At 44.1% G+C, this 22,343-nt stretch overlaps 1 protein-coding gene across 2 annotated transcripts in view; it reads left to right on the top strand.

The window, feature by feature from the left end:
• Window positions 1-22,343, top strand: part of CRMP1 (collapsin response mediator protein 1) — a 51,045-nt gene that overhangs the window by 3,639 nt on the left and 25,063 nt on the right. The window contains exons 1-5 of one of the 2 annotated variants that reach the window (XM_010583465.1): window positions 4,669-4,697; window positions 5,958-5,970; window positions 13,276-13,364; window positions 18,691-18,875; window positions 20,415-20,579. In XM_010583465.1, the coding sequence (XP_010581767.1) occupies window positions 4,669-4,697; window positions 5,958-5,970; window positions 13,276-13,364; window positions 18,691-18,875; window positions 20,415-20,579 (481 nt within the window). Of the gene's footprint in view, window positions 1-4,668; window positions 4,698-5,957; window positions 5,971-13,275; window positions 13,365-18,690; window positions 18,876-20,414; window positions 20,580-22,343 lie in introns of those variants that run through there. The other variant, XM_010583464.1, reaches the window with a different exon arrangement.

Below are 22,343 nucleotides of genomic sequence, written 5' to 3'. Positions count from 1 at the left end.
GAGGTGGGAGGTGGGCAAACGGGGGGGGGTGGGCTGGGGGGGGGAAGCGTGGAAAATCAAAGAGCGCCATGATGCCGGCACCGACACCTCTGCGTGCTATTAATACATCAGACGTGGTGGGGATCAGAAGTCAAAGAGTTAATCGTAACCATCCTCTTCCTAGCTGTGCCTGTCTCCCGCTAGATGCTTTTATCCCCGAGCAGGACGACAATAGAGCATGCTTTCCGTCCCAGAAAGAAAGGATCTGGGTCCTTTGATTCCGCATATTGTTTCCCATAGATACACCGGATCGACGGGGGCTGGGGATAAAGAATAGGCAGAGCTGGTGGGGAGAGGGTTTCAGGGAGCCTCTCCCCCAGAGTTTGGTCACGCAGAGATTTTCCCCAGCACCCGTGTCGGTCTCCAGGCGAGCGCCTGCTTTCCTCTTGGGGGGCTGGGTCAGTGGGTGAGGGGGTCACTGCTGCTGCGGCACCCGGGGCAGAGGGGAGCGGGGGGAGCTCAAAGAGGCTTGGGTTTCTGGAGCTTTCCCAGGAAAGCTGGCACCGTCAGGGCGCGGGGCAAGTTTCAGTGGCTGAAGAGAGGGCTGACTGGTGGGTGTGGCACCTTCCTGAGCAAACCTGATGGTTAAAGGCGATATCTGAGCCAGTGTTACAAGGCTTGTAAGCACCTCGAGGTTTCCTCAATATTAAAAAGAAAAAAATAAGTCCTTTAGCCAAAATATTTGGTCGGGAGGGGAGCGGCCTCCTTCTAAAAGCAGAGTTTTATGATACCAAAGTGCTGCGTTTATACAGGTTTCCCCTATCAACAGGCAGCAGTGCCTGGTGGCCAAGGCTGAGCCTGGGTGTTGCAGCAGCTCTTTGGGTGCTGGCTCCTCTCGCCTCGGTCCTCAGCACGTCGTGTCACTTGGGGTCAGTCAGGGCACCTCTGGGCTGGGGGATGGCCCTGGCTGCCCTCTGGGTGAATGGCAGGTGCTTTGTGCGCAGCTTGACCTTCATTTGCAGCTGGAGTGTAATGGGTTCCTCCCCATAGCTGGTTGCTTGCTCTCCAATTTGGAGTAAAAGAAGGAACTGGAAGAACTGCAAGTGCTTGCCTTGGAATCAACAGTTAGTTTTAATTTCTTCACTTCTCACAAATTTCCTTCTCTGTGCTGGTGAGAGGATTGCTGGGAAGAAGAAAGCCCAGACCTCAGCCTGGTCTCTTTGAAATGGGATGTGTTGAAGCTGCTATAAATGAATATTCATTAACACTAGTGAGTTTTGTGACCAAATCAAAGGCATAAATTAACATTAGTCAAGTTGGCAGGCATCAGACTTGGACTGCCTTTTTCTATTTTAATGTTTTACACTTCTGGTCTTTCTTCTCCTCCAGCAAAAGCAAATCAGACACTCTGTGTTGTACCTTGTACGTGCTGCCCATCCCACAAGAGCCCACCGGATTTGTCTGGGTGTATCTTCTGAAAGCCCCATGCCAGTATGGTAAATTAGATATTTCATCCTGGCGCTAAGGAAATACATTGGAACTTCAAGCCTTCTGGGCTCTGAGGAAATGTGATAGCTCTGTAAAATTATGCAACAACATCAGCGATGATGAAATCATAAAAAAATGTCATTTGTTACTGTGCTTAACATTTCTCCCCCCACACACTCCTGCTTTTTGGAGCTACACCAGCTCCTGGATTCACTGGAATAGTGAGAAACTAATTTTTGAGCGTCCTGTGTGCTGATACTTTGCTGTGGATTTTCCTGTACCAAGCCTGTTCCTTGCATGGGGCCAGGAGCCGTCCTGAGAGCACAAGAACAGGAACAATCCTGCCACAGCATCCAGCCACAGGCACTACCTGCCATCAGTGCCTGGCCAAAACATCCCTCCGGGACCTTGCTGTGGGTCAGGTCTGCACATCAGGAATTTTGTGAAGGAAGAGGCAGAGGCTGGTTTCAGCTCTGATCAGCGTGGGAGCAGGTATCCCTCTTGGGAAGACAACCCTGTGGTGTTCTTTCTGGGTTATTCCCCTTGGTGCACATGGGCATAAGTGCCTCCTCGTGCTTTGTCTGGCTGTGCCTCGCCTCCTGACTCCTTCAGACTATTAGCAGTGCCTGACTGATACCCCGTTCACCCCTTTCGCCTGAAGCAGCTTTATTCCTGCCTTCCCTTCTCCCCCTTCTCCTGGAAGTATCTAGGACAGCAGAGACACTGTGTTGCAGACAGGCCCCCTTTAGCACTGAGCATCTCTCTGCTCTCATTTACCAAGTCTGCACCTGCTTTTTTTCATTTCATTTCACCTGCCTTTTGTTTTTTTCATTTCAGCCCCCGAAAATTCATGCTTCTTGCAATTTATCCTCTTAGTGACTCTCCTGCTGCCCTTGATGCATCCCACGCAGCATTCAGGCTTGCTGTTGTCAGCTGAGCACCACCAGCACTGCTCCAGTGTAAGGTGCCATTTAGTTGTGTCAGACTGGAGAAACTGGGCCCCTTTCACTGTAACTACTGTGGGAAGGACCTCTGTATTCAAAGCACCAGACCAGTCTCTGGGTGACGTAAAATAGAGATGCACTAAACCAGTAAGTGTAAGCACCTTGGTCACGTCCTCTGCACTGTGTTGAGGTCCTTGGGGGGTCTCACTCCCCTCGTTCAGGAGTATTAGCTGGGGATGGAGCAGGGTGTGCATAATGTAAGGGTGGCCAAGAATGCATCTGCAGGAGCATATTTCTCAGGCTGTGTAGTACAGTCAGCCACCACATCCATTGCTGAGGTGTTTTTCTGCATGAGGTGGCAATCTTTTGTGCTTCAGTTGTGCAGGCATGCTCTCATGCAGACCAGATTTTCCAGGATACATCCCCTCACCCATTGCTTTTAACATCGCTATTATACTCCTCTTGTGCAGCATATTACAGGGAATCAATGGGGATGATGGCACTGAAAGAACTGTTACAAATTATTTTGACTTGTGTGTTTTGGTAGTGCTTGGCACTTTTCAAGCAAGGCCTCAGCCCAGATGAACTCAAAATTACAGTATATACAGAGCACAATTTATAAAAAAAGCATGTGGCATGTAAAATGTTTGTTAGAGGACTTGTTTGTTGCAGTAGCGATTGCAACCATTAAAACATAATCGGCGTGAGCTCAATGAAGAGGAGGTGTGAAGACAACTGTACTGAGCAAAGGGAGAATAGCTAGTCACCAAAGAAATGCAAGGAGGGACATGGGAGAGGTGAATGGTGCACAAATCTCTTAGAAAAGGGTATAATACTCCTGGGAATAGTTCAAGGGTTGGCATATGAATGGGGGAAGGAGCTGCTGGTCCTGAGCTGGCAGAATATAAGGCACGGGGAGACAGAGAGCTCAAAAATGTGGTGTTACAGAGGGAGGATCTCATCACTGAGCTTAGCAAGTAAAGAGAAGAACTGGCACAAGATGACAAGAAGAAGCAGTTGCGGAAAAATGAAGAGAGGCTGGAGAAATTCGGAAGAGTGGGCACAGAGAATAATTTTAGTTGTAGCCTTTTGAGTTGATTGACGTGGAGAGAGCTGAGAAATAAGTAGGCTTCAGCTGAACACGGCAGAATACTTTTGAGAGAGAAAAAATGCATTCATCTGGACTGTTGCTGGGTGAGACTTTGGTCTCAAGCTAACTATTGAGGGTCAAGACAGGAACTTTCTGTTTGGCTTGAGCAAATGCTGGGGTAACGTGAGGTGTTCTGGTGTGAGACAACAGCAGTGCGAGAGCTGCCAGCCACCAGCTAATTCACTTTGGACACCAGGCAGGACGTGTCCTACAGAAGCAAGGTGTGGTGAGTATCTGGAATGGGGAACCAAAGTCCTCATCTAGGTTGGATCTATTCCATATCTCCCCTGGCCATGCTTTTTTTCTACCCACCTTTGTTTAACACTATGAAGCTACACAAAGGTTGGTGTGTGATGTGCCAAAAGTGTTTGAAAAGCCTACTGAGTGCTGGGCATGGGAACAATGTCTCACATTTTTATTCTGCTTTTGGCACGAGATTTGGACTGATGTAGACAGCACTTTTTGTCATGCTTTAAAACACCAAGGCCTGGGACTTCTGAATCCCCTCTTACTCTTGAATATTTGCTTAATACTCAAAGTTACATTTTTCCATCTGTGGCTGTTGAATAGACTTGGCCCCTCTCAGTTTACCTGTCTGCTGATGAACATTGGTGAATTCACATCCCATATTGCACTGGACTTGGACTTGACAGCTCTGGAGATGCTTCAGCTGCTTCAGTAGAAGTTGTTGGACTTCCAAACACCATTTCTATGATTCTGTGTTAAGTCTTTTCCTTTCCTTTTTCTACAGGAGAAAAAGTGGCCATAGTGTTTAAGCTACTTCCATCTCATGTCTTAAATTACATTCAGAGTAGGTCCTTCCGGGGACGTTGCTGTGGAGATTGAAACCTTTGGCAGAGGGACAGAAGGAAGGGTTTGGGGCAGTGATTCCTTTAACTGCCACAGCAAGTTTGTCAGTCAGTGCCCGCATCAGGGTTTTCAGCATCATAGCTGCCACCACCACGGGGAGCTGAGCTGCGTTTTGCTGGAAGCCAGGCAGGTTTGGGAAGGGGAAAGTGGCTGTCTGGGAAGACAACTGATGCGGTGAGGTGGTTGTTCAGCAAGTCTGAATCTCCTTCTTACAAGTGCTGAGAGCGACCACTGCCAATGAACCACTTTCCTGACAAGAGGTCAGGGTCTGTTTTCTGCTTTGCTGCCATTTCTTTCATAAGCAAGTTTATACATGGCGGTAAAAGGGGGAAGCTTCATTTTCCGTTGTGGGATCCAGGAGAACCCATTGGCTTGTGAAGCTCTGGAGCGCTGGGAGAGTTAGTTGGAATGAATTTCTTGCTGCTTTTGTAGGTATGAGAAAGATGGAACAGAGATGAGCAGTTTGCAGGTTTCTAATCTTGCTACATGTAAAGATGATGGCATCGTCCCTTGGGACAGAGATACTTTGGGATTACTTTTGCTTGATGCACTTGTCACAATACAAAAGTTTTGATCTGTAGTGTATGTCCTGATGAGGTGTAAGGCCTCAGCTCTTGCTTAGGTGAATAATAAATGTCCCCACTGATTTCAGTAAAATCTACACTCTATGTAAAAGCTCTCTAAAGCTGATCACCCTTGCCCACCTTGCACGTGGCTGGCTAAAGGAGTATGCAGTGCTCACAGCTAAGAGACCGTGGAAAGGTTGCTCATGGACCGGTGCAGTACCATGGGAGTGGAGCAGCAAGTGTTGCAAATTGCAATGACTGGCAGGGGAAGTAGGTACATTAGGCAACATGACAGCAAAAAGTGTCTAAGTGCAAACGATGCACATCTACATCCACTGCATTTAGTCAACCATGATTTACTATTGCTAACATCATATTAAAGGGCATTTTCTACTGTTCTGCTTCCCTTGCATCCACCTCCTGGGTCTAGAGAAGGGATTCCTTACAGTCTTAGCTAGATTTTGACTGTGAGTGGTGCCAAGGCTGATGTGTCCCAGTAACCTGATGCAGGTTTCTGACTGGAACTTCGATAAAACTTATCTTCAGTTCAGTGGCACACAGCAGCCAGCCGTGTGTAAATTGCTGTTACTTTTTCCTGAGTTTAACCTTTCCTGTGAATGGCTTGCTGAGATTTCAAGGTCAGCTCTAATTGACATAACCTGTGTGTAACCCAAGAGATGGCTGTAACAACAGTGCATGCTTAGGTGAAACCCCTGCTGATGCCAATGAATATTGTCATCAATGAGATGTTTGTTGTGCTTCCCTTCTAACAGCAAAGCAAAGATGACATTTACAGTGAAGAAGTCCCCATGGAGTTAGTAGCTGTAGGAGTACCCCTTTTAGACTGTGTGATTAAGGACTGAAATTGCTAGCTGAATAGAAAGTCAGGTCTCCAAAGGGGAAACAAAAGAACATCAGATCTTTTAAATGAATAAAGATGAATGAATATATTGGCTACAGACCAAGATACAGCGTTACTACAATCAACGTAATCCTTCCTAAATGAATTGCCATACACTGGGGTGCATTTGTTAAGAAAAGGACCTTAAAAGCAGGATTCTCCATTAGTGGCTATCGGAAATGATGCCTCAAGGATACAATGTTTTACAGGCAATTCCCTGACTTGATTCAGGGATCACCCTAGCTAAAAATTACTTCCTATGGAGGGTAACCTAGACGTGAAATTCAAAAGGAAGGATAGTGCTGATTAAAAGCAGATCTTCTATAAGCAGACAGTACTTCATGAAATCCCATTTACAGCTCTTTGATCCTTATGAAAGGATTTTAAGCAAGCATTCCTCTTGGGAAGGATATCTTTCTTCCTTTGCCATTAAGTTTAAAAATGTTCCTTATTTGTAAGTACTTAGCTAAAAGCAAGGTAATTTAACGGTATAGTATCACAACTGGGTCTGAATCTGACCAGCTCTGACAGTTGACAACCAAGTATATCCACAGAAAAACCCCATTAAATCTCTTGTATATTATGGGAAATAACTCTGCAAGAAAGAAAGCACAGAAGCACAGAGGAGCTCCAAGTGTCTCCCTCCATTGTCTGCCAGTGGGACTTTTGCCTTTGAGAAACCACTCCCTTGCAAATAGTCTCCTTGTGGAGATTTGGATAATCAAGAAAAACACAAACTTCAGCCTGTGACTTTTGAACCTGCCTTCTAAATTGGGGATGTGTCTTTTTCAACTCTCAGTGGCCTTTTTAAAGCCTTAGCAACAAAGGATTTTGCCTCTCGAATGCTAAAAAAGTGAAGATTAATGTCTTGGCTGCAAGCGTGGTAACGTAGCCTAATGCCTTCTTATGTCTATTGCCTTTAATCTGATGCCTTTTAAACCACATGCATTTATAGGCAGAGAACTGGAAATGCAGGTGGATTTGAAATTTAAACTGTTTTCAATTGGTTCTTTAGTCATCTTCAGGGGCATTGACTAATCTGGATTTTAGAGAATACAGCCATTGTTGCTCTGGAGATCTAAGGACAATGGTATATTCTAGTAAGTCGTTAGAATTATGCAAAGCATGAAATCACTGCTGAGTGTTTCCTCCTCCTTTAGGCCTGGAAAGTCTGGGGCTAAGAGTGTTGCAAAGACTTTTTCAGCTGGCAATGGCTGCAATGCAGCAATGGTAAAAGTCTAAATGCAAGAATGTAGCAGCGCTTAGACCCATATACTGGATATGCCATATGAAGTTCATTGTAGTTAAATTGTAAAGCAAACGACATGGGGTTTTTGATTTAGAGATGAAGATGTAACAGGTAGACATTGTATTTGTGGAAGAAAAGCAAGAATGTAACAGCATATATCAGAATTGCTGTCTGGACAGATGCTGCTATTTGATGAAAACACTGCTCTTGAAATCTGTTTGAATCTTTTTGTATGGTTAAAATACATAATGGCAGATTCATTCTTTTTCTTTTTTTATACTTCATCTTGTATGACAGAGATGTGGTTTTCTCTGAAAGGTGCCTGCAAGTGCAGTACCATGGGTATTGATACTGAAGATACTTGTGCCGCATTGTATTTTGACATGCTGCACCAATTTGAGATAATATTTATTTAGTAAATCTTATGTCAGAAGATGGCAGTTTCTGTTACTATGTTTTTCAGTAGATCCAGAAGCAGACTGAGAATGGCATGTGTAAAAAATGTATTTGCATTTTGTTGTGTGTAATATTTTTAAATATCTCTAGCTCCGAGTGGAGTAGGAGAATGAAAAAAAGGCTAATTTTAAATTTCTTTGCAATTGTTCCTGCTCTAACATTTGAGCCTAACATTTAGACAATATTTGCAAATAACCCAGAGTTGAGTGATTTACCGACTGAAAGGATTTGACTTAACTTGTAGTTCTGCAGAGCCCACTGCAGATTTCCGGACTGCAGCAGGGCTCAGGCTCATCATCTGGCAGGTTGATGCAGACGCTGCTTGTCTCTGCTGGCCTTGTACCGTTGGGAGCGTAGGAAAATATGGACACGCTTCACAAGAGCTGAGCCAAGCTGATTTAAAAAACTCAGCAGAACAGGCAATTTGTACAAATTCTGCCAGTCACCAGCTTACAGATGTTGCGTGTTGCTCTTACCGTAACGCAAACAATAGTTGTAAGGGAGTGAAAGCCAACGCCTCGTGTCTGAGCAGCCGGCCCCTCCTCCTGCAGCAAACGATGCTGAGTTTGTGGCATCTCCGTCTGCTGCCACGAAAATTGCTGTCATGTCACAGACTAAGCTCCGTGGCTTTGCTGCCGGATTAAGCGGGAGAAGCTGGACCGCAATTAGCAAAAAAATCACCAGGAAAGCGGTGCGCAGGGTTTGAAGGTGAAGAGCTGTGAATGACACGTATCATCCTCAGCAGCGAGCGCTTGTAAAATGGAGCTGCAGGGAGACAGGAGAGAAGCATCCTCGCTGTGCTGCTGCTGTGTCATAGCCAGGCACAAAACCCGGCAGCCAAGAGCGTTGCATCGATGCTGTCGCATCATTGCAGCAGCGACGGCTGCAGGAGAAACACCTCGGCTCCCGCACCCGGCAGGGAATGCTGAGCAGTGGCGTGGATTTACAGTGGTGGATTTACAGTGGTGCTTTCCGCACCTCGCATGGCAATGAAAGCAGCGTTTTTTTTCCCCTTCAGTCTTGGCACCTAATGAATTGCTTAGTTTATATGTTCGATGAAATACCCCCTCTCTGTTTCGCCGTGTTCCCGCTGTCTGTCCTTGGCAAGCTGGGAGGGAGGAGAGGGTCCCGGCAGCTTCCCTTGGTTTGCACCAGGAGGAGCTGAGCTGGCATCTTCTTGTGCCAGGCAGTGCACTGAAAACTTGGTACGGAGCCCTTAGGGCTCGGCAGGCAGGGCACCAGTGCCCGAGGCATCTGTCAGCTGAACAGAACGGTGGCAGCCACCCTATAAAGGCTGACATTATTGTCACCTCCTGAGCTGAGTAATGGTTGTTTGCATTGTGACAGCACCTGAAGGTCACCCGAGAGGCTGAGGGTCCATCTGAGAGCTAGGCAAACAAAGTGTCCTGCCTGCAGGGGTTTGCAGCTGGCAAGGGGAAATATGGGCTAGCTGCTGTGTGATTAATTCATGAGCTTCACGTCCCTTGTCCCTCCACTCCCCCTGCTTTCCCCAGGGTGCTACAGAGTGTGGCTGTCCTCCAGCCTGGAACATTGTCCAGGTAGAAGAGGACTTTGGTCCCAAGTTTGTCTGGACATTTGTCACTTGGTAAGAAAACCGCAAGCAGCCTGCCTGGTAAATAAGAAATGGCCCCTGACCGTGCCCAGCCGGGCTACGTGCCCGAGGAGACTAACCTACTTCACAGACCGTGTGTGTGCCCTGATTTCTGGCCAGGCTTTCACTGCAGCAAGTACCAGTGACCTAAACCAGTGCAGGAGTGCCCAGGCGTGGGTGGCCGTGGCAGGGTGGCAGGGTGGCAGCGTCCCTTTGCCTCCAGGCCAGGGCTGTGCCTGTCCCTGAAGCCTGTGCTTAGGCTGTGGCGGGGAATGAATCCTCACAGGCTGACCAAGGGTTTGTAGGAAAGTTTATTTCATGAAGAATATAGCAGGTCGCTTGTCAGCATTAACCCACGCCTCCCTGCTGGTCAGTTATGTTTGTGTAATTTTTCCAGCGTGCTCATGGAAAGGCATCTATACGGTTAGGTGCCCACAGGCGTTTGGTGCCGCTGCTTTAGCTGAGGACAAGCCTCCCCTGGTCGGAGCAGGGTGTATGTAGGAGGCCGTGCCTGTTTGCTTGGGCACAGTGTGCTGCTGGGGTGCCCACACAGCACTGAACCCCCCCGGGGTCCTTGTGCCCATCAGCACCATCGGTGTAAAGGTACCCCGCTTTGCTCGTGCTCCTGCCTTGCAGCAATCTGTAGCGTGTCCTGCAGACATGCTGACAGCTTGACCTGGTTGGGAAAAGTTCCAGCAAAACCCTTTTTCTTCTGAATTTGCCGATTTGCTGGAATGGAAATGTGTGTCAGAGATGTTTCCGCATCTGTCGGGTCCTGATGAAAGCTGAGCAAGGCTCCACAGCACCTGGCTTGGCAGACTACCTGGGGAGCAGCGGGGAGCATCACGATTTGCGTTTTCTTTGTCAGCCTCATCTCCCGTGGCTTCCTATTCCCGGCTGGGGGCAACCTTAGCTGCAGGCCAGCTCAGGTGCAGCACCTGCTCCCTTTTGCAACAATTTCGAACAGTTTGTATTTTCTTCTGAGCAGGAAGGTGTCAAGAATTAAAATGTTGGAAGTCTCCATAAAGTGCAGTTTTCTTTCTTCACGGGAATTTCTTAAACCCTCCAAAATTCTGATGAAGGTGAGACTTTGTAGCTAAACATTCAGTAATCCTTTATAAACTGTAAGCGAGGCTTAATTTAATGGATGACTCACATAATTGAGTGCTTTCTTGAAACTGCATTTGTATCTCTTTTTAGTTTGAGATTATACTGATACCTAGTTTTGCCACTTATATATGTATATTTATATATAAAACCGTATGAAATCCGTACGTCTACAGTTATTTTTCTGGGGTTGTAGTTCTGCTTTATTTTAGTCTGTCTTATTTTCCCAGCCGGTTACATTTGTTTCTATTTATTATGCATCTTCTCCTGTTTTAAAAGAAATGAAATGTAGAACATCTTGATGAGCGTGCAGATTTTTTGACTCATTAGCAGTGACAGATGCAGTGCTCTGGTAACGTTCCCTGCCCTTATCAATAAGCTCTTGCCTCTCGTAATTGGACTGTATTAATGTTTAGGAAGGCAACTGCATGAGCTTAAAAAGAGCTCACAAGATGGTGGTCTCTGCAGGTCAGCAGGCAGTATCATAAATCGTCATGGTGAGGAGATGCAACTGCCAGCACATGGCAAAATAACTTATTACCATTCAGGCTGCTGATTCACAAGTCCTGCAATTGCAAGTGACAGTAGAGAGGCTGGGGAGAAAACAAGGAGCCTGCTCGGGCAAATTCCAGACTGAGGACTTGCATTCGCCTCCGACCTTTAATGAGAGGGTACCAACATCTGAGGCAGGTCCCAGGGACATATTTCATTGTAGTTCTGTGCCTTGGTTCCCCCCGCCCAGGTCATCTCGCTGCTGCAGCACATGGAGAAAAGCCTCAACTCTTCTATGTACATACTCTTTGTCACAGACTGTATTTAATATGTCTTTTCCCCCCTTCTTTCTCCCCTTAAAATGTCTGTTTCTCCCTTTTGCTTTTCTAGAATGATATAGAGGGCTATAGATTCTTCGAATCTGCAAAATGTTCAAATACAAGCTGAAAAGTAAATCTGCTACGTATAACTGAGAAGTTACATTGAAAAAAGGTTGTTGTAACACCCTTAACTCTGACTCAGTGCTTTTTAATCAATAAATTTTTAGAAGGTCTGTATCGTTGTCCTGGTTTTATAGATGAGGAAACATAGCAACTTGTCTAATTGTTCTAAACTGGGAACTTGGGACATGCATGGTTTATATGCGTGAGTCACCCTGTAATTAAACGAAGAATTGAGTCTGGAGTGAGGAGTATAGAACATGGACAAAATGGAGATTCTGAGTTATTGTTTAGTGAGCCAAGGAAATAATTTACAATAAATGGCTTTTTTATATATGAATGGGTAAAGAAGGTTCTGACTGCTTTACAGTTTTCCAGCATTCACAGTCACTTGGCAAAAGTCTTTCCAAAAGCATTATGTCCTTGTCGTGGTTTAATCCCAGCCAGCAATGAAGCACCACACAGCCGCTTGCTCACTCCCCTGCAGCGGGATGTGGGGAGAGAACTGGAAGGGTAAAAGTAAGAAAACTTGTGGGTTTAATAATTGGAAAAAAAAAATATTGTAAGGAAAAGGAAAATAACAAAGAGAAATAAAACCCCAAAAAGGCAAGTGATGCAAATGAAAACAATTGCTCCCCACCAACTGACCGATGCCCAGCCAGTCCCTGAGCAGCGGTCCCTGGCCAACCTCTCCCCTAGTTTATCTGCTGAGCATGATGTCCGATAGTCTGGAATATCCCTTTGGTCAGTCGGGGTCAGCTGTCCCAGCTGTGTCCTCTCCCAGCTTCTTGTGCACCCCCAGCCTACTTGCTGGCAGGATGGTGTGAAAAGCAGAAAAGGCCTTGACTCTGTGTGAGCACGGCAATAATGAAAATATCCCTGAATCATCAACACTGTTTTCAGCACAAATCCAAAACATAGCCCCATACTAGCTAACGTGAAGAAAATTAACTCTATCCCAGCCAAAACCAGCACAGTACCAAAGTTACAGACTTTCCTTGTCTCTGGGTAGATGGTAGGGTGGCGGTGTTTCCAGTATGACTTCTTCAATGAGGGGGTTAAAATACTGGTTCTCAGGAATATGTAGTGGTAAAATTTGCTTTCTGTAAAATGTATTTTTTGAGAACAGAGTGTAACCATTTGAACGGAGAAAAATGGAACCAGATGATTGTTGTGAACAGTGCCCCAGCAGACATGGTATTTGAAGAGTTCTTCATGGGAAGAAAATGTTTGCTTTCTGGCACTTCAGAAAATACCAGGAGGCAGTAGCTCTCTCTGCTGTTTGTGTGATATTTCAGGTAAACCGAACTTTGGAGGCTGCACTCCTGTCCTCATTCATAGAGTGAGTGAAGTACGGCGTGGGGACCCTCAGTACGGAGTGCCCCCGACTAATCAGCAGCCTTTGACCTGCAGGAATCACAAATTAGACACCAATCCATTCTTCCCACCCACTGGAAACTAGATTTTCTGCTGTTGGTCTGTAACACAGTACGGGAGGTGCAAGCTGTGGGCCGTGTCCCTTGGCCGCCTCGGTGGGGTGGCTCAGTTGACCGTGCTGAGCTGATGTTGCTTAAAGGAGCTTTCCTGGGCAGGTCCCTTCCCTTTTCAAACTCTTACTCTTCCAGGGATGCTGAGCTCAGCTTGGCCATTCCCGTGTTGGGCAGTTTATTCTGGTGGCTTCTCTTCCCTTTTTCGCCTTTGTACAGTAAAGTGGTGGTAAAGAAGGGATGTAGCAGGATTTCAGGTGTTACCATGTGCAATGAGTTCTGCTTTGAGGAAAAAGAACTCTGATGACCATGAGGCCTTATGCCCCAAAAATCAGAAATAAACATTAGGTGAAACTGGTTTTCCTCTCCACTGTCTATGTACCCACCTGAACCTATGGCATAGACTGTTATATAGTGTAAGTGCTTTGATATTAATGGCTTTCTATATAATACAAGCCTATTTGGTACCATCAATATGTTATTATGTTTATTTATTTCAACAAACACACTTTTCTTCCTTTTTTTTTCCCCCAGAGTGACCGACTACTCATTAAAGGTGGAAGAATTATCAATGATGACCACTCCTTCTATGCAGACATATACCTTGAAGATGGACTTATAAAGTTGGTTTTTTAAAATACTGAACTTTTTTTTGCATGCTTGTTAGTATAGACTATTGTGATTTCTTGATGGTGCTGACCTGAAATCTTGCAGCCAGAATCTCAGTTACCACTAGATGTGGGGCCATAGTAGAGGAGTGTTTAATTATGAAATTCTGCCATTTTATCTTTACTAAGATTAGATAAATAGAAAATTTCTTTACTGTAAGTTGAAGGTATTTGCTTTTCCAACAGTTCAATCCTAGTTTCTTCCAAAATAGTCAAGGCAAGTAGGCTCTCTCAACACGAGAAGTGATGGTAAGGACAATGGATATTTTTTGAGTCCACGTATGGCAGAAGGCTCATTACAGCTTTTTCCCCACATGTAATCAGGGCGAATGCAGCTGTGCTCTAACGGACTGTACGGTACAGAAATATGCCCTGTGTTACACAGTGCTAATGTGGACCTACTCCTTCTCAGTCGCCCTGTTGGTTAATGCTGAAGCATAGCATGTTCTGTTGGCCAACATCATTATGCATTGCTCATATATCCCTTTTGTTGCTTAGAAAAGGTATATGATCTTAAATCTTCACACAGTTAGAAGGAGAATCCTACTGATTTATCAGGATATAAAATACAGGAACTGGGAAAGTATTCCTTGGGTGAAACACGTGAAATGCATATTACTGATAGCCTGGGAAACAGTAACAGAGATGTCTATTTGTGTAGCTCCTACCTTGACTTAGTGGAGGTGGGGGGTCTCTAGTTTTGCAAAGTTATGTAGTGTGTACGAGCACTCTGATATACACAAGGGTCAAAGCCTTTTTCCTGACTGCTAAACATTTTCACTAGTGACCTAACAAATTTGGTCTCCAGAGGCTACAATTTAATGCACAGAAACATAATTATGGTTATCTGGTAAATAATTCATTGCCTACTTGTTTTCAGAGCTCCTTTTTCTGAGAAGCTATCATCAGATTAGAAGGCCGATTCTTTATATATCTGTGGCTACTAACATTATTCATAATTCAGGTTATTATAACAGAAAAAATTCTGAACACTTTTATCCATGGACTGTGTGGTTTTCTTTTTAATACTTCACTGCCTTTCCAATTGTAGTGTTACTTGCATTGCAGAAGTGACAAAAGGACCATATTTTTTTAAGTGGAGAAGGCACAAAATTTTGAAAATGTATCTTTTTTAAATAGCAACAATCAACCAACTTGTGCTTTCTCTGATAGGTATTTTAGTTGAGTTTTTCTGTGCTTTTGTTTGTTCAGATGCAAATTTCCTAGTAACACTTAAAAGCATCAGAACTGATTTAACAACTAAGTGCATGAGATGCTGAGAATCTGAAACTGCTGTGAATTTTTGGCCTTGACTCCAGAAATGCAGTGGTACTCAGTAGGCAGGTTAGCAATGCCAAGCTTTCAGCTGCCCTTGTTAAGTGCATAGACTCCCTCTGAAATCCATGCGTGGGTCCATACCTCCAGAAAGTATCTATCTCAGCTGCCTGAGACAGCCAGGTTTAATAATGTGTAGACAGGCAACATCTTAATTTTTAAAATGCCTTTGTCTTTGCCCAAGGAGGCAAGTTTACTATTCAAAACCCCGAGTTGTGCCTGGTTTCCTGGATTTAGATGCCCTTAGATTTTTCTTTGTAAACTGTGCAAGAAGTCCTGCTCTGAAAAAGCAGGGAATTTGTGAGGGCAGCCTGGTGTGAGGTGGGCTTGGGTCCTAACTGTGTTCAGATGATAAATTCTGCAGGCTAGGAAAGCACTATATCTTCTGATATTGGTCTCTTTTAGTTTCTCCAGCTGGAACTGCCCATTGTGTCTGGATATTTAGCATCATTGTTAAATGTTGCTCAAGATCCTTTCGACCTTGAACCTCAGGCATCCATGTTTCAGTTGATGCCCTAACTCTCCAGCTGCAGATCCTGATGATAATACAGAATTCTTTTCACAGAATGGAGCAGACACCAAACCACTCAGCCCAGAATAGGCAATAGTGTCCTGGTTTTGCTAGGATATAAAAGATCTGGGTTAATTTTGTTATTCTGCAGTGGAAACTGATTGGAAAATAGAGGGTTGGGTTTCTCTTGCAGACTAATGAAATGAATAGGATCTTTTAATGCTAATGTCCCTGCGGATTGTCCAGTGGAGAGGAATGTAGATATAACCTTGAATGTGTTTGAAGATTAGCTATTGTTTGGAGGGTGGTAGATGCTTTTTCCCATCTGTCAATGCTCAAACTGGCTCCCTAGATACAAGGGAGAAGTGGTGCATGTGGATTTTTCCTAGCTGAAACTTAAGCCCTGCACACTCAAATGGCAGCCGAGAGGCAGTTCTCCGGTATCTAAATAGTAATTCAGATATTTAGTAATTTAAATTGCCGTTGGCACGTAAATAATATATTTTGCCTACATCTATCCTGTCTCTGTTATCCACATGAGGAAACGAGCCCTGGTCTCCGTGCCAAGCGGCAGGTCACGGTCTGGTGCTTGCTGTCCTCTGCTCCGTCCCTGCCAAGGGGAAAGGTTGGGTCCCTCCGGGCTGCGGGGGACTAAGGAGCGTGCAGGGTGGGTGGCTGGGGACAGGGTCTCCAGAGCTGGGCAAGCGACGAGCCAAGTTAGAGGGAGCCTCAGATGCCTAAAAGAGATCTGGGCTTGGTAACGACAGAAATAACACCACGGAGTTCTGGAGAGGTTTTCAGCTTTCTCAGGTTAAGCTTACGAAGGGTCGAAGCCTGCTGTTTCCATCCAATTTCCATTCAATCAGTATGACAGAATTTACCAGATTGTTCAACTGAAGACAGTAGACAGCATCGACTTTTCTGTGAGTCTGAGTTTTCTAGTTGCTGGTGCATCAGAAAACCAGCCCAATCATTTGTACAGCGTGTAGAATACAGTTATCTGCGCTATTGTGTTTTTTCACCACAAGTAACTGAACCCCATTCTTATTAACATACACCTAGCATTAACAAGTGAGCAATTCAGGAATCCTGTCACATTATCTCTTACTCTGTGTTCTAGTCAGTCAGAATAAAAATAACCTTGAACGCGGGTGAAGATCAGCCTTCTCCCAGCCTTAATCTTGATGCCAGGGCAAGAGATGAGACAGGCTCCTGACAGGTAATAGGGCAGCATCATCCACAAAGGCTGTTTGGTCCCATGTCGCTTCAGCATGGATGACTTCAGCCATTGCCAAATAAGCTGTTACTCAACAGTACACTGCAAATAATGATCAGTGAGTCATCAAAAAAGTTCAGTACATAATTAAGACTCTTTCACTTCCTTAGGGTATGGGACTTCTTGAATAGGGAACTGGTAGATACTGATTGTGGAAGAAAATAAAAATGAATTGCTTGTATATTTTTGTGTAAGTTTTCTTTAATATTATTTTCAGAAGGTGTGGTAGTCTTTGGAGTGCAATTCCACCTTAGACGTATTTAGAGGAGATTGGTCATAGTAAATTTTTTTTCCCCAGTTCAGTTTTTTAGCCACACAAACGCTGTACAAAGGTTTAGGATTGTTCTGATTAAAATCTTGGGATTGGATTCAACTAACAAAAATTAGTGCGACACCATTATTATACGTGGGGCTACCTAACTTTATACAAGCATTCAATCTGCTCCTGGGTTGGAGTGCCTTGTGGTACGCCTTTGCGAGTCAGATTTTAACAGCAGAGGAGCTTCTTGCAACTTGTCTGCGCAATCGGATGTGCGGGGCTGCTGCTGGCTTTTGCAGATGTATCAATTCCCTGTTTGTCATGGTATCATTAGCACTTCTCACAGCTGTAAACAGGTTATGACATGCTCCCGGTGCTATACGTGTTGATGAATATTAGATGCCAGACATGGAGTTGTACGGCTTCAAGCCGTGATATTATCAGCTCTCCCGAGTAAGCCCTTTTGGGTTTGTTCAGTGCCGAGCAGCTGAGACCCCAGCTCGGGCTGCTGGCGGGGAGTTTGCTAACCGAATGGCTGTGCTTCCCTCCAGCCAAAACCCGGAGCACCGGGGGAGCCAAGCTGCTGGAGGTGACATTTTTGCATAGCGTATGAAACAAATTCTTGACCTCTTGGGGCTATTTATTAACTCTGGCAGTTTGGCCAACTTCCAATGTGAATAATTATCCCTGGTTTTTTCACTGGTTTTAATTAACGGTTATATTCATTTTCTGTTCTAGCTTGTTGCGATTGGCTGTTAATCAGTTGCTGTGTTTTGCTCCATAGGTGGGAGTTGCATTTTAATATAGGAGCAACAGATTCAGCAGCTCAGATGTCTGGGGTATTTGTTTAGCTGTGGATAAATGTTATTTTATCCCAGACAAAAGGAAATTAAGACAAGGACTGTGTGTCTGTAATAGGAGATAAACTAAGTGAACTTAAATACCTTATAGATATCTCTAAGCCCAAATATATTATGGTGTAACAACGCAGAGACATGGCTTCCACGCAGACGCATACCTTTTCCTGTTTGGCACCATGCAAAATAGATAATAAAAATGTAATGTGGCTTTAAAAGTTAAAGGTTAATTTACTTACAGTTGTGTCCATGAACAATAGAAGAATTTTAATTGTAGGTATCTGGAGTTTATTTGATATCAGCATGGGGGACAGATGAGTATCTTCAATAGTGAAAAAAACCCCACCCTCTTTTTGAAGAACTGAAGGGGAAAAGATGGCAACAGTTAATTAACATTTTTTATACACAGTTATGCAGAATGTTTCACTAAGTTTTAACTGTAAGAGGGGGATGAAGAATATGTGACATGTTAGATTAGAGGTGTTTGGGTCTCAGCATATTTAGATTTCTTTTAAGGATAAATTTGCATTGCTTAGTTGCAAAGTAATTATAACTCCTTTCTGATGTGCTTTGTGCTTCTGCCATTTATTTACAATTCCAGCTTGCTGTCATATTTGATCTGTGTTTTTCTGTTTTCATTTAAGAACTTAATATACAAAACCAGAGTCCCCAAGAGAGCATTAACTCCAGAGATTTGTAATTGTTTAAAGATAGGACACTTAAGTCTCACCCTGAATCATATTAAAAAAAAATCAGTTTTTAATGCTGGTGCGTTACGGCTTCTTTATTGGCCACTAGAGCAATGCAAAGCAACCGAAGCACATGGCCCAGCCAGGCAGGCTCGCGGATGCTTTGTTCTGCCAGTGCGGTGCAGAGCGGCCAGAGCAGGTGCTTGAGCCTCGCCTTCCCTTCAGGGTCCCAGTTCTTTCTGTATGACCCCTACGTTCCTTTCCTCTATGTGCCTCAGATAGCTTCTGTCCCCTGTTCTGTCCCCTGTGCTTCTTTGTTTAAGTAAAATAATGTTGGCTTTCCTTGCTGCCTAGGCAAATAGGAGAGAATCTGATTGTTCCTGGAGGAGTCAAGACCATAGAGGCTAACGGGCGCATGGTTATTCCTGGGGGAATAGATGTCAACACTTACCTACAAAAGCCCTACCAAGGAATGACTGCTGTCGATGACTTCTATCAAGGCACAAAAGCAGCACTAGCAGGGGGCACCACCATGATCAGTGAGTACTAGGAATACTAACTCTTCCCACCCCAGGCTGAAGCTCATGTACCATAGGTGGGGATAGCTACAGGAGGCTCCATACCAATTTTCTGAGATCTTCTGCAATGAATCTTCAAATTTCTGGGCACTCTGTTGGAGATCCATTCATCACTGTCACCCAGGACTGGCCTGAAAATGAACCTACCCTCAGAAAGAAATAGCGGCATGGGAAATTGTCTCTTGGCTTTCCCTCTGAAAGACAGAACAAGCACTGAGGGATAATATACCTACTCTTGGGATTTTTGAAAAACAATGTAGTTAGTGCTGCAAATATATGGCACAGAAAATCTGACAAAGATCTGCTGTTCCCACCTAGTGACATTTCAGGGGCTTTAGAAATAACAAGATGCTTATTTATGAACTTGGATTTGGCACTAGGAATCGAGGAAGTCCTTACCAGAGATATCCTGGAGGAAAATCTCTCTTGGTGGAAGGGAGAAGTGTTTCTAGTTGTTAAAGACCCTTCTTCTGTCTACCAGGTGTCAGGACAAGATCTAGCTCTTTCCTACTAGCAGTGGCTTGGCCCTTCGTTAGACTTTGTCAGGCAGTTGTTCATATGACATAAATTATCTTAGCTTCCTTGGGCAGAGGAGCTGCCCAGTGGGGTTTTACTCCCGCTGAATTGGAATGTGGGTTTTTTTGCTGAGTGATGTTACCTGTCACCTATGTTCAGCAGCGAGTATCAGCTGAAAGGATCTCTGGCAATAAGCACAAAATACACTGCTGTTCATTACTTTTGTTAGTCATTTTTTCAGTGTATGTTCTTCAGTTGAGGCTTCCTGTGCAGCGTTAGGTTTGCAACTGCCACTGGTAAGCCCGTCTTGCTTTCTTTCCATACTTACTTTTGACCTAGCCCTGCAAAGATAAGTATATATGCATAAGTAGTCATGCCTTTATTTTATGTCAGTAAACATTGTGTCATCATCAGATGCAGAAAGCCTTGAGACAGTGAAGATGCATAGTTGGAGTGCGCTTGATCTGCCATATAGTGTAGCTGAGTGTTTGTGCTCTACATCATCTCTATTCAGACCTTTGGCTGTATTCCCAATTCTGGCTGCTGAGAAAGCATTCGACATCTCCACTGATGTATTGGTAAGGCAGAGTAGGCCAATTCAGTGACTACGAGGCACTGGTTAATAATAATGCTTACTACGAAATACATAGAAATGGTCACATCAGACAATAAATACAGGTGAGTCGAGAACTTGTGGTCTCTTACAAAACAGTAAAAGGAAAATCAAATGTTCCCTAAACTGTGAGATGTTTGGATCTCCCACTGTGTGTCTGTTGATGCTGCACCAAGCAGGTTGCCAGACACAAAGTCTGCTATACCTGAGCCAGCAGGACCTGGCTGACATCCCAGAGTTACGGTCTGCACACAAATCTGCCTCCAAGGCTGCTGTTTTGGCCGAGATGCTGGAAGGCTACTTACTCACAGGCACTGAAGAAATCTGAACAGTGTGCAGGCTGAATAACAGACACCGAATCTCTTTTTCAGTTGACCACGTGTTTCCAGAACCTGGATCGAGTTTACTGACCTCCTTTGAGAAGTGGCATGAGGCAGCTGACACCAAATCCTGTTGTGATTACTCTCTCCATGTGGACATCACTAGCTGGTATGATGGGATTCGAGAAGAGCTGGAAATACTGGTGCAAGACAAAGGTTAGTGAGTGAAAATTAGTAGCATTCTTTGTTTTTATTGAAATATCATATGGAGGTGAAATTTTGAAGTATTTTAATGACTGCATCATCCAGAACAGAAATGCACAGGTGCTGGTTGTGCTGCCCAAGGTTCTGCACTACTTCAGACTTTTGCATTCACTTGCTGCTGTGTAAAATGGACCTAAAACTTTGTGCACTAGTGCTAGTCGGCAGCAAGGCCAATGGAGGGAGTAGGTTTATCCCAATATAAGCAAGGAAAATTAAGATGTGTATGTTGTCAGATACAAATGTATCACTTTATGCTTGCTTGTACATGTGGAAATAGGCTCAGACATTGCATAGTTAGGTTTTATTTTAAGGTAAAACTCAGAATCAGCATTTAGGGTAATCAGCCCAGTCACCTTAGATCCTCTATTTCATGAATGGAGAGAATGAGACATTTAAAGTTAGTGGTTCAGATTTTGACTAGACTGGAATGTGCCCATTTAGCTGCCTCAAATTAAGCCCAAATATGAACGGCATGTGTGTCTGACAAATCGCCATCGCAGGCTAGATCTTATTTCTCAGCAATGGCTTAGGATAATTTACTTGCCTAGCCTAGATTTTTTTATAAAACATGCCTGTATTTTTAAAATAGGTTCAAGTTATTTGAAAAAAGAGATGTTAAAGTTAGGCACATAATATTGAAAAAATGTCCTGATTTTCTCAAGTGCTTGGTCTCCAGTGGCTTTCCCTGAAGTTACTAGAAGACGCTTTGTTTCAGGACTTAGAAAAACCAGGTCACTTACTTAGGAATCTATTTAAGACACTTATGGGCCTGATTCAGTTCAATTAACAGGTCGACTATCATGTGAGATGCTGTAGGTTACCCTACCTGGACTCCAGAATAGCACAGATAAAACCTCTCATAAATCCTTTTCCATACGTGCCAGCTCAGTGTGGCAGTCTCATTTATGGAGGGCAAGTGGGCAATTGAATCCAGCCTTCAGAAAATCCTAGTTTAGATCTAGTTGCTTAAAATTCTGCCTAACAGCATGGATTTTCTTTCCAGAAACATATTTTTTCAGATATTTTTCACTAGATACTTTTCTTGAAAATGTATGGATATTAATTAGGAAATATTTTCTGAAATGGTATTTAGTTACCATGGGTAAATCAGAATGACCCTTGTGTTGGGAAGTCTAAGTAATATGTGTATGCAGCATCCTTTGTAAGGTGTAGTGCTAGTGATGACTTAGATTTGAAAGATTCTCTGTATAGAAAAATGTACTATCAAAGTAGAAAAACAAAGCAAAATACTATTTTTGAGTGAGCGGTTGTTTGCTGAAATGCTATGGAGGTGCAGTCACCTATGGGAATTTATTCTGTATCACAGCATGCTAGCAGTACATGTGCTGTGTAGCCAGATTTTAGGCAACAAAACCCTTCAGTCACCAAGATTACACATAATTTAGAGAAACTGTAGCTGATCTTACATAGGTCTTTATAATCTAGGTGATTTTTACAAGGTGATGACATCTGTCAACACTGATGGTGCCAAATCTGTGCTGTTTCCCTGCTGTCAGCGTTAACATGGGTGTGCTGCTGTGCGTTAGCTGACTGTACTCTCAGACAAGTACACTGTGCCTTGTTTCAAAGGTTAGATACTATTTTCCAGAGCTCCCGGATCACAGATGGCTCAGCACTCCCAAATTTGCCTGAGGGCTTACATTAAAAGCCTCGTGCAGACAGTTAGGTTAATAGTTTTCTCCAGCTATTGAAATG

Source organism: Haliaeetus leucocephalus, unplaced genomic scaffold (genome assembly GCF_000737465.1).
Source record: "Haliaeetus leucocephalus isolate CR32 unplaced genomic scaffold, Haliaeetus_leucocephalus-4.0 Scaffold906, whole genome shotgun sequence".
NCBI lineage: Eukaryota > Metazoa > Chordata > Aves > Accipitriformes > Accipitridae > Haliaeetus > Haliaeetus leucocephalus.
Note: the sequence above shows the minus strand (reverse complement) of the source record. Positions and strands in the feature narration are given on the sequence as shown.